Raw genomic sequence first — 13,399 nt, 5'->3', positions numbered from 1 at the left:
GATATACAGGAAATGAGCTACGCTCATGGGGTCCCGTCTCTGTTTCTCAGTAAGTCAGATTTTGCTTTAAACTCATTTAAGTTTTTAGACTGGATGATTCTTTGTCCAGGCAATTCCACAGGTCTATGCATCTATAAGGAAAACTATATTTCTTGATATCCTTTTAGCAGCTTGGCTTCTTCAGTTTCATTCTGTGTCCTCTTGTTACTCTCTTATCCCATACAAACAAATCTCTGTCAATTTTATCTACTCTCATCATGGTTCTGACCACTCCAATCATGTTGCCCCTCTCTCTCTCCTTTCCTCTAAGAAAGGCAAATCTAGCTTTTCCAGCCTCTCTCTCTGCGACAGCTCTGCCAGACTGGGGACCATCTTGGTTGCTGTTCTTTGTATTCTCTCAATCTTGTTTATATCTTTCTTTTTGTGTGGGGACTACGCTACTGCTGCATATTCTAACATGGGGCGGATCATGACCACTATCAATTTTTTCATTACCTCATCCATGTAATGAAATGCTACTCTTATTTTAGTCAAGAGTTTATACGTCAAACTGTCTTGTTACTATGTTTTTCAGGTGACAAACTATTCTGGACCAGCACTCTCAAATCTTTCTCTTCTCGCTTTTGTGATTGGTTCATTACCCATCAAATAATTCAGTGATGGCCTTTTGATACTTTTACCCATTTCCAATATTTTACATTTCATTGAATTTCATTTCCCACATCCGGCTCCAATCATGTATCCTATCCAGATCCTCCCGCAGCATTTTACAGTCCTCCTCAACCTCTGTCTTCCTCAATATCTTTGCATCATCAGCAAACAGACTTGCATAACTGTTCATTCCATCTACCATATCATTTACGTAAATCAGGAACATTACTGGCACCAACACCGAGCCCTGTGGGACTCCACTTGTTACACACGTGTGTGTAATTCACCGGGTCGGTCAGGATCACTTGATGGTCGTGATGGTCAGCTTTTACCCTCCCGGAAGGGAGCTGAGAGCTCATATAGTCCGATCTAAGGGCAAGGCTGTAACCTTCACACACGCACACACCCGTCCCCTTGCTCTAGGGGGACAGTAACCACCCACTTCGTCAGTGAAACTTTTCGCAACCTGAGCGAGGCGCGAACTCCCGTCCACCAGTTGGCAAGCGGGAACGTTACCACTGCACCAGCGAGCGGTGTGTGTGTGTGTGTGTGTGTGTGTGTGTGTGTGTGTGTGTGTGTGTGTAAAAGCAAGGTAGGGCATTGCATGTTTGAGAGTGTCTGACAGAAATTATGATGTATGACAGAAATTGTCAAGAAATTGGATAATATGAGTGCCTTTGGATATTTAGGTAGTGTGATGAGCAAGAATGATAGTTTAAAGGATGTGAAAGGGTACAGTGAAAAAAAAAAAAATTGCTGCACGGCCGTAGGATATTGTTGTCCTCACATTAAATGGATGTGAATCTTGAACCCTGTTAGATGGATACAGTTCAAGAATAAGAACAGCAGAAATGAGTTAACTGAGAGGAGCATGTAGAGTTATGTGCAGAGAGGCAGATAAATGAGGAAGTGAATGAGCATTGTAGTGTTGATGTGGATAAGCTAGAAACCACACCACACCACACCAACATCCACACCACATCATCACCCACACCATACCATCACCCACACCACACCATCACCCACACCACACCAACATCCACACCACATCATCACCCACACCACACCATCACCCACACCACACACCAACACCACACTACACCATCACCCACACCACACCATCACCCACACCACACCATCACCATCACCACACCATCATCCACACCACATCATCATCCACACCACATCATCATCCATACCACATCATCACCCACACCACACCATCACCCACACCACACACCAACACCCACACCACATCATCAACAACACCACACTATCACCCACACCACACCAACACTACACTACACCATCACCCACACCACACCAACACCCACAGCACACCATCACCCACACCACACCATCACCCACATCACACCAACACCACACCATTACCCATACCACACCATCACCCACAGCACACCAACACCCACACCACACCATCACCCACACCAAACCATCACCCACCCACACCATCACCCATACCACACCATCACCCACACCACACCATCACCCATACCACACCATCACCCACCCACACCACACCATCACCCATACCACACCATCACCCATACCACACCATCACCCACACCACACCATCACCCATACCACACCATCACCCACACCACACCATCACCCACACCACACTATCACCCACACCAAACCATCACCCATACCACACCATCACCTACACCACACCATCACCCACACCACACTATCACCCACCCACACCACAGCATCACCAACACCACACCATCACCCACACCACACTATCACCCACACCACACTATCACCCACACCACACTATCATCCACCCACACCACAGCATCACCAACACCACACCATCACCCACACCACACTATCACCCACACCACACTATCACCCACACCACACTATCACCCACCCACACCACAGCATCACCAACACCACACCATCACCCACACCACACTATCACCCACACCACACCATCACCCACACCACACTATCACCCACACCACACCATCACCCACACCACACTATCACCCACACCACACCATCACCCACACCACACTATCACCCACACCACACTATCACCCACCTACACCACACTATCACCCACACCACACTATCACCCACCCACACCACAGCATCACCAACACCACACTATCACCCACACCACACCATCACCCACACCACACTATCACCCACCCACACCACAGCATCACCAACACCACACCATGACCCACACCACACTATCACCCACACCACACTATCACCCACACCACACTATCACCCACACCACACCATCACCCACCCACGCCATCACCCACACCACACCATCACCCACACTACACCATCACCCACACCACACTATCACCCACACCACACTATCACCCACACCACACCATCACCCACACTACACCATCACCCACACTACACCATCACCCACACCACACTATCACCCACACCACACTATCACCCACACCACACTCTCACCCACACCACACTCTCACCTACACCACACCATCGCCCACACCACAGCATCACCAACACCACACCATCACCCACACTACACCATCACCCACACAACACCATCACCCATACCACACCATCACCCACACCACACCATCACCCACACCACACAATCACCCACACCACATCATCACCCACACCACACAATCACCCACCCACACCACACCATCACCCATACCACACCATCACCCATACCACACCAAAAACCCACACCACACCATCACCCACACCACACAATCACCCACCCACACCACACCATCACCCACACCACACCATCACCCACACCACACCATCACCCACACCACACCATCACCCACACCACACCATCACCCACCCACACCACACCATCACCCACCCACACCACACCATCACCCACACCACACCATCACCCACACCACACCATCACGCACACCACACCATCACGCACACCACACCATCACGCACACCACACCATCACGCACACCACACCATCACTCACACTACACCATCATCCACACCACACCATCACCCACACCACACCATCACCCACATCACACCATCACCCACATCACACCATCACCCACATCACACCATCACACACACCACACCATCACACACACCACACCATCACCCACACCACACCATCACACACACCACACCATCACACACACCACACCATCACACACACCACACCATCACACACACCACACCATCACCCACACCACACCATCACCAACACCACACCATCACCAACACCACACCATCACCCGCACTACACCATCACCAACACCACACCATCACCAACACCACACCATCACCCACACCACACCATCACCCACACCACACCATCACCCACACCACACCATCACCAACACTACGCCATCACCCGCACTACACCATCACACACACCACACCATAACACACACCACACCATCACCCACATTACACCATCACCCATGCCACACCATCACCCACACCACACCATCACCCACACCACACCACACCATCACCCACACCACACCATCATCCACACCACACCATCACCCACACCACACCACACCATCACCCACACCACATCACACCATCACCCACACCACACCACACCATCACCCACACTACACAATCACCCGCACTACACCATCACTCACAACACCATCACCCATACCACATCATCACCCACACCACACCATCACCCACACCACACCATCACCCTTACCACACCACACCATCACCTACACCATACCATCACCCACGCCACACCATCATCCACACCACACCATCACCCACACCACACAATCACCCACACCACATCACACCATCACCCACACCACACCATTACCCACACAGCACCATCATCCACACACCACCATCACCCATACCACACCATAACCCACGTCACAGCATCACCCCACACATCACCCACACAACACCATCATCCCATACCATACCACACAACCCATACCATACCACACCATCACACACCACACCATCACCTCACACTAGAACCTCTGAGAAATCATGTGACCTGTGCTGTGGGAGATAAATCCGTGAAGTGGCAGGTACCACATTTGGACGTACGAGTATTTATACGCAAAGTCTGCAGTGTGGTGGTTGTAACTGTACTGCAGTAGCTTTGATGATCAACCAAGTGCCTACCACCTTATATCTGATTAGCATTATTAGAGAGTGTCACAGGTGAGCTTACAGTATTTTGTGATGGTTTGGCGATGTGGAGAGGATGGAGAGTGAGAGACTGATCACATGAGTACGGTATATATGAATGAGATGGAGCTGGAGTAGAAGAATAGGGAGACAGAGGATGAGATGGAGGGGTGGAGTCGAGAGGTGAGAAGTCAATGTGAATTGAACTGGATAGCCTAATAGCAGAGAACAAGGTGACTTGGAAGAAAGGAAGGAATAGTGAAAGAATTAGCAGAAAGTCATAATATGGCTCTACTGTATGACACTGTAGGAGTAGAGGAAAAAACGTCAGAAGTCGTCATTTTTATTTTTAAAGGCTCCAATATGCTCACATGCATTGGTCTTGGTCACCTAATGGCAGCTTTCCATGCTGCTTAATCTTTAGCTGCCTTCCTATTCAGTCCCTTATCCCTGAGGTCACTCAGTGACTTCATCGCTGGTCTTTTTCGGTCTACCTCTCGCAACCCTACCCCCTAGCATTAACACGTCTCACTTTCTGCATCCAGCTGTCATCCCCCATCCTCTCCATATGCCCAAACTATGTCAATCTACCCCTCATCACAATGCCAGTACACTCCAGTCCCATCTTATCTCTGAACTCTTCAATCGTACACCTAGCTCCCCCCCCCCCCCGTCCATGCACTCAAAGACACACTGCACATCCACCTAGTCATTGTCATTTCTGTATGTTTGAGCCTGCAAATATCCTCTTCCTCTACTGCCCAGGTTTCACTACCATACAACATTACACCCCTAACACATGCTGCATACAGATTCCTTAGCATTGAGGGAGAGCCCTCTCGGTGTCAGGAGAGGCAACAGCTCCTTGAGCTTTTTCCAACCACTCCTCACTCCAGCCCCCTCTCCAGCACTTAACATGTCTCCCAGATAACAAAACTCTTCCACACACTCAAGAGATTCACTAGCAATATCAATCTTTTCATGCCTGCCAAACTCCACATGCTTTCCCCGACACACCGCACACATGAAATCAGCATTACTGCATCTCTCAGTCTACCTCTATTACCACTGCATCTCTTGTGCACCCACTTATCGCAAACACTGCACAAGATGGAATTACTTCCCATGTCCTTGTGGCAAATCGCACATGGCCACTCTCTTCTTTGACAGTGCCTCCACCAGCCCTAGTTACCATCGCCTTTATTTTATCTGCATTTATTCACCAGCCTTTCTGTTCCATACCATCTCTCCACTTCCTAAGTCTTTCCTCTGCCTCCCTATCATTCTTTGCAATCAACACCAAGCCATCGGCATACAACATCTTCCACCGGAGTCCATTGCTGCAGTCATGTGAGAGGGTTTCAGGTACCATGATAAACAACAAAGGGCTGAAAACTGACCCCTGATGCACAACAACATTCACAGAAAACTCATCACTCAAATCTCCATTCACACTTACCTAGGTGTGACCACCCAAATACATAGCCATAACCACCCTAGCCAGCCACTCCTCGATCCCAAGCTTTCTCATTGCCCACTTCACCACCTCCCTGGGGACTCTGTCAAAAACCTTCTCCAGATCAACAAAAAACAAAGTACGATCCCTTTTCTTTCCTATATATTTTTCCTGAAGCTGTCAAACAATGAATATGACATCAGTGGTCCCTTTGCCTGGCATAAACCCAAATTGCATCTCATCATTGTTCACTCTTTCTCTAATCATTCTTTCTAGGACTCTCTCCATTACCTTCATTATCTGGTCCAAAAGCTTAATGCCTCTAGAATTTCCTCTTTTCAGGGCATCACCCTTCCTCTTGTACACATTTACAATCACACTCTTCTGCCAATCATCTGGGACAACATGCGTATATATAAATGACACCTGCTGCCTTCCCCACCTGCATCCTGCCTATTGCCCTGCTCACAGTAGCAGTGCCAATCAAAGGTCAAAGGCCCAACGCTGGATCTGCTGGCTCCAAACCTTCCTTGTTCCAAGCAAACGCTTCATTCAACAACTGGTTATAATGCTTTCTCGAGGCGTCTTTAATAGCCCCACTGTTCACCACTGCAGTATCTTTCCTTCATCATTCTTCACACATTGCTCACCAATGAAATCCCTATTTTCCCTCTTCATCTGATTTGCCACCTTAAATATGTTCTTTCGTTCCAAACTATTTAGGCTATCAAGAAAAAGTCACTGAGACTTTTTTTTTTTTTTTTTTTTGCAAACCTTCTTTTGTAGTCCAACACTTGGCAGCCAAGAATTCCTCTTTGTTACCAACCCTTTCCCATTCCCGAAATAGCCTTCTTTTCTCTAACTGCAGCTTCTACACCCCATCCCACCACCTAGTTCCGTTATGTCTCGGAGGGCCCCTTGTCCATCCACACACTGAATCAGTAGCTCTCAGGAGATTGTTGTTGAGAGCTCTGTATTGTTGATTAACACTTCTGTCAACAGCTCCCTGTTCAGCCACCACTCTACTCATCTCGTTATAGAGGGCATCTTTTGCTGCTTGGTTTATCAACTTCCTCATTTTCCTCCTAGGTGCATAGGTCCTCTTTTTCATCACTTGCTCCTTATGCACCATGTCACATATCAGTAACCTATGTTGCTGCACAAAGTCCTTACTCCCTATAACTTTAACATTCTTCACTTACCTCTTATCAGCCTTCCTGACCAGGGAATAGTCTATCTGACTGCTATTTTCCCCAGACTCATATGTAATCAACCTACTCACTTTTCCTAAAATGTGTGTAGCACACAATCACGTTCATTGCCTCCCCAAACTCAAGTATCCTTTCCCTTTCCTCATTTCTTGTACCATATGCACAACCCCTATGCAGTCCTTCATATCCTTGACTGCTTTGCTTACATGACCATTGAAGTCCCCTCCTAAAACTACAATCTCATCATCCCCCATACCACTTACTACACGTATTAAGTCATTCCAGAATCTATCCTTTATCTCATCCCAGCCAACCTGTGGAGCATTTGCCGATATAATTGAAAACATTATCTCACCGAACAAAATTTTCACTACTATTATCCTTTCACTCATTCTCATTACATTCATGACATACTTCACCCATTTCTTCATAACCAACACACCCACACCACCATATCCATCTACCCTACCCTGCCAAAATATTTTGTATCGGCAATCCCTCCCGGCAGTCATTCAGGTTGAGCCTCCCCTATACCTAACTTCTTGCATACATCCACCCACCACCTACTCATCGCCTCCACCACTTCTCCTGCTCTACACAGAAATGTCAAGAAGAGGGTAGGAGAGAAGAGCAGAAGAGGACAATAAAGAAAGAAAGATTGGAGACAAACAGGGTCCTTTTAGTTGCCTCATACAACAGGCAGGGACACAAGGGAGGTATTCTTTCCCTTCTTCCCGAGAGGGGAAGGTGACATATGGAGGTGAACTGTTTATGGCCGCCTACGTAACCACAGTCTTGCCTTTTTCAGCAGAATTCTATTATGTAGTGTACTAATCATTAATGTTTACTAACTTCTGTAAAGTTGGTAGTAATATTTTACAGAGTTGTAAAAAAAAAAAAAAAAAAAAAAAAAACTATTTTATTTTGCCGAATTAGATGTTTGAATATTTAATAGTACGCAAGTTTTATAGTCTTCAAGTTGAAGCCCCTATGTTTGTACATCAAGGTGTCATACATGAGTATCCCACATTGTGTTGGATCATAAAATCTTCATGTATTAAAATTGCACATCCAGTGCAACATTCATGCTGCAGGAACATTATAGTTCTGTATTGTTACACTCATAATACTATATCACTTCCTATATTGAAATTGTACGAGTTCCTTTTCTTTGAATGGAGCAGAGTGTGCGGGTCTGGATGTTGGTACCATGTGCCTAATATATCCTTGCTCTTCTTGCTGCTGTCTCAGGTCGCTGGCAACATGGTGGTTCTGGGGCTGAAATGTAAGGTTGCACAGGAACACTGACTGCTTCGTGTTAATTTTCAAAATATTTTTTATATATTTAGATATCTATATTTGCTAAATGATGCTATAGTACTTTTCATTGGTTATTAATACTGATAAAGTTTTGTTACATTTTTTATTGACCGATTGCTATAAATTGTTTCTGTGAGAAATAGTTTTTGTAATGGTGATTGTAAGATTCCTTTTTTTTAATAAATGAAAAAATGAAAATATTGTATGATATCTAAGCTGATATATGTCTAACCAGTAACCATGTATGGTGCACACAAAACATCTGGGTTTTGTTTTGCATGTATTGTTGCTGCTCTGGCAACTTTTACTGCTAGTAACTAAGTTTTGGTCTTATGCTCATATTAGATTACATTATCATTATCCTAATTTTGCGAAGTTAACTGTCGCAGATGAGTACGTATTAGTTGTTGGTATTGCTCAACCCTGGTCTGTCTTGCCGAGCAGCCCTGCTGACTGCAAGGACGCAACTACTTCTATGGGTCCATCCTACAGGTACAGTTCAGTATATACACCATGCAGGAATCAAGAACCCCTTAGTTGTAAACAATGCCTCACCAGGGTCATATGATGGGCCTTCCTATGGTGGGGTGTAAGGAAGTAGGAGATTTTGTTTCCACATGGAGACCACAACTGCTTCACTTATGGTGTACAGTCGCACCATGTGTACGTTTATCATCGGTATCAGTATGCATTAGTGATATCACAGGGTTTCATAACCGCAATCACGGAGCAACTGCACAAATTCTCATGACCACCATCGCTATCACAACCATAGTGAACAGACAGTGTTGCAGCTGAGAAAAATAACAAGAGTTGAAAGCTTCAGTTTAACATAATGACACTGCCCCAATTGTGTTCTTGCTTGCTATTGGCTGGACTGGCTAAATGAGTGGAGGACAAAAGAGTATGACAGTAGTAGATACATCAGTGACAAATAGATCTGAATATACTTTTAAATACTGTATTACTTGGTACTTGTTAATAAATAACAGAGAAAATAGTCAGGACTGAAGAATGTGACAAGAGCTTCTGCCTTGGTTTCCCACAAGTGTCCTTTCCAAGTAGCTGGTCACTGGAGTGAGCATAATGTATAATGAAAGAGAGATAGATCTCAGGAGAAATGAACAGAAAAACTTTGTACTAAATTTTAAGTACAAGTAATCTGTTAATAAAATCTAGAGTATAAACATACTTGCCTACAGATGGGTGGAGGCTGGGGACAGTGGCTGGTGTGATGCTTAGCATATTGGGTCCTTGTCCTGCACCCCGGAAACACGCTTGACAGTGAAAGTCGGTAACGATGAATTTACAGTTCACTGCTATAATTTATGAGACCTGTAGAATATGGTGCCCTGAAAGCAGTACCATAGCCAAACTGATATATTGCTGACATTGGCATTTTTGCAGATACTGAACTGACATCTATATCTGACCTCTGAATTGGCTAATATGACAAACAAAGTTAACAGCTATACACTTTTTCAGGATTGTTAAATCACAGTTTACAGTAACATGTCTGTGTGTGCTATTGCTGATCCCTTCCATGCTAGTGTCGCCTAATGAATGACCAGTCTTATTGCATACCACCGTTCATAAGAGTGTGCTGTGACATTGTATTCCCACTTAACTTAAGCAGGAAACACTTTGCTTGTATAGAAGTGTCATTCACCAAGGGATTTTATGTATGTTATATGAAAAGTTAACTGCTTACCAAATCTAGAATATATATATTAGGAGAATTTTTAAACATATAAAATGTCCAAGGCTACATATTATAGAGAAAATACATTGTACATCAGTAATACTTCCACACCCATGCAAGTACTAGAGTTTTGGAAAAGTTCCTTCAGGTGGAAAGCTCACCACAGCTAGTCCAGGAAAAAAAAAAAAATCTTACACATCACCACAAGTGTTCACCGCGGTATACATTTTCATATGAACTGCTGTAGACTATAAGAAAGAAGGTGGTTCCACTAAAGATTATGTATTTATTGTGATCACCATGAGTTTGGAAGAGTGTGTAAGAAACAGAATCTAGAGGTAAATGTAGGGAAGAGTAAAGTTATGGTCTTCGAGAGAAGTGAAGGCAGTGAATGTACAGTGAGTTTGGATGAGGAGGAAATGGAAAATGTGAGTGCTTAAAAGTACATGGGTAATGTGATGAGTAAGGATGGAAGTTTGGAGGGTGAAGTGCTTGAAAGGCTACAACAAAGAAGAGGGGTTGCAGGTTCCTTGAAAGCAATGATAAGAAACAGGGAAGTGAGCATGGAAGTGAAAAAATTACTACATGAGAGTGTTATGCCACATTCTCAGAGATCAACTTCTTGCTCTCTGAGTATGTGGGCTTGATATTGGGTTCTTTCTAAGACAGGGTCCAGAGCATGCAACCAAAGGAACAGGGCTTAAAAGCACAGGCTAACCAGTTTTACAAGTATATTACCCACAAAGAATACAGTGACTTGACACAATTCAGTAAGATAGATTACACGCACTATATGAATTATAAGGATTTGAGTCTGAGACTTATGGGCTGGTAAGATAACTGCAGGTGGCATCCGGGTGTGGGAGGTGTCTCATCAGGTGTGCGCTCTCTGAAGGGACGCGGAACCACTATTTTACTCCTAATTGTCGGCGAGGGCTGCTGGGTAATGTAGAGGAAGGCCTTTCACTGGAGGGGCCTCTATCAGTGTGTCAGCCATCAGGGCTGGGGCTGAACGGGTCTAATAGGTGCTCTTCCTTGCTCCTGCCCTTTGTGGAGGATAGTTCGCCGGCTCGTCTAGGAAGGTCTCGGCCGGGAGTTCTGGGGGCGTCCCTCTTTGTCTGGTGTCTGTGGTCTCACCTTCATCAGGAGTCCGACAGGGGCTGCCTGCGGTCTCTCCTTTCCAGGGAGCCTGTCAGAGGTTTCCTGCGGTCACGCCTCCAATGGGAATCCGACAGTGACTGGTGACTTAGGGGCGCTGTTTGTAATGAGTGTACCCGAGGATTCACTATAGGGCCACTTGAGACCTCTTCCAGCAGTGACTCCACTGGGGAGCCTGCTCTGCCCCCTGTGATGTGGGGATAGCGAGAGGGACGTCCCACTCGGCCTCTGGAGGAGTGAGGCGAGCAAGGGGCGTGACCCGCTCGTCCTCTGGAGGAGTGAGGCGAGCAAGGGGCGTGACCCGCTCGTCCTCTGGAGGAGTGAGGCGAGCAAGGGTCATGACCCTCTATAGGTGCTGAAGGTTCAGCAGATGATGCCCACACGGTGTGTGCCACCGCAGTTCTGTCTGTAGGGTGGTGTGCTCGAAGGGTACATCCTTTCCTTGAACCTTCCCTTGCTGTCCTAAGCCTCACAGGCGAGGTCTGTATGGTGGACGTTGCCTCCCTGACTGGCATGGTGGGCACAGCCATGGTACTGCTAGGTACTGGGACTGCAGGCGAGAGAAGCACGGTGGGTGTCCTCTCCCTGGCGGGTACAGTGGGCATCGCCGTGGTCCTACTCAGGGCAGGGGCTGCAGGTGAGGGAAGCACAATGGGCGTTCTCTCCTTGACGAGCTAGTTGGGCGTCATCGCGGTCCTGCTGGTGGCTGTAGGTGAAAGGGGGACAGTGGGCGTCCTTTCCCCCGATGAGCACAGTGGGCATCATCGCGGTCCTACAGAAGGCAGTAGGTGAAGGGAGCACAGTGGGTGTCCTTTCCCTGGTGAGCATGGTGGGCATTGTCACAGTCCTATTGGGGTCTGTAGGTGAAGGGAACACAGTGGGCGTCCTTTCCCCGACGAGCACAGTCTGCGTGTCGCGGTCCTACTTGGGGAGTCTGCCAGCACACAGATCCTGCCCGAATTACGTTGAGCGCTGGTCCAGGTGGGGGTTAAAGCAGCAGGGCGACGTACCTCTAGTCGATTCTCTTGATCTATCTACCCATTCATCTATCTAACGAGGCCATGGGTATGACACATACATTCTCTCTCTCTCTCTCTCTCTCTCTCTCTCTCTCTCTCTCTCTCTCATATATATATATATATATATATATATATATTAAAAACAAATTTAATTAAGTTTCCCTCTACCTATACCCTCCTCCCCACCTTCATTTTATTGCTCATTATTATTATTATTATTATTATTATTATTAAAATTGGTAGTAGTAGTAGTAGTAGTAGTAGTAGCAGGCGCAGCAGCAGTAGTAGTAGTTTATTATTTTTATTGGTGTCGTTACTCATTATTATTATTGTTATTATTATTATTATTATTATTATTATTATTATTTAGACTACAAAATAGGAAAAAAAAATGGAAACTAGACAACAGTAAACAGAGCGTCTTTTAAAACAGTAGAGGTGTGCGCTGAAGGGTTAGGGCAAAGTTTTCTCCAAGAATAAGAACAAGAAGAACTACAACAAAAACAGCAACAGAACAAGGAAGTAGTCACATTTCTTCTCACGTTATATCCGTCCACGTGTCTTCCTTACGCACGTACACATACATCTACACATCCACACATACATAGACACATACATACACATACACACATATGCACGTACAGGTGACATACACACATATATACACGCACATACACATATATTCACACATACAAATGCACGTAGAAATGACAAACACAAATACACAGATATA

The 13,399-nt window shown here is 45.9% G+C and overlaps 1 protein-coding gene across 7 annotated transcripts in view; it reads left to right on the top strand.

Moving 5' to 3' along the window:
• The window catches only part of LOC145412628 (sphingomyelin phosphodiesterase-like), a 275,380-nt gene extending 266,497 nt beyond the window's left edge, over positions 1-8,883 (top strand). For 5 of the 7 annotated variants that reach the window (XM_080282546.1, XM_080282550.1, XM_080282548.1 and 2 more), the window contains exon 15: positions 8,719-8,882. In XM_080282546.1, coding sequence (XP_080138672.1) covers positions 8,719-8,749 — 31 coding nt within the window. In that variant the 3' untranslated portion in view covers positions 8,750-8,882. Of the gene's footprint in view, positions 1-8,718 lie in introns of all 7 variants that reach the window. The other 2 variants (XM_080282551.1, XM_080282549.1) reach the window with 1 other exon arrangement.
• The last annotated feature ends 4,516 nt before the right edge of the window (positions 8,884-13,399 follow it).

This window comes from Coenobita brevimanus, chromosome 93, assembly GCF_032717465.1.
Source record: "Coenobita brevimanus isolate Jiangsu-jjx chromosome 93, ASM3271746v2, whole genome shotgun sequence".
Taxonomy (NCBI): Eukaryota; Metazoa; Arthropoda; class Malacostraca; order Decapoda; family Coenobitidae; genus Coenobita; species Coenobita brevimanus.
The sequence above is the reverse complement of the archived record's forward strand: the minus strand, read 5'-3'. Positions and strand labels throughout refer to the sequence as shown.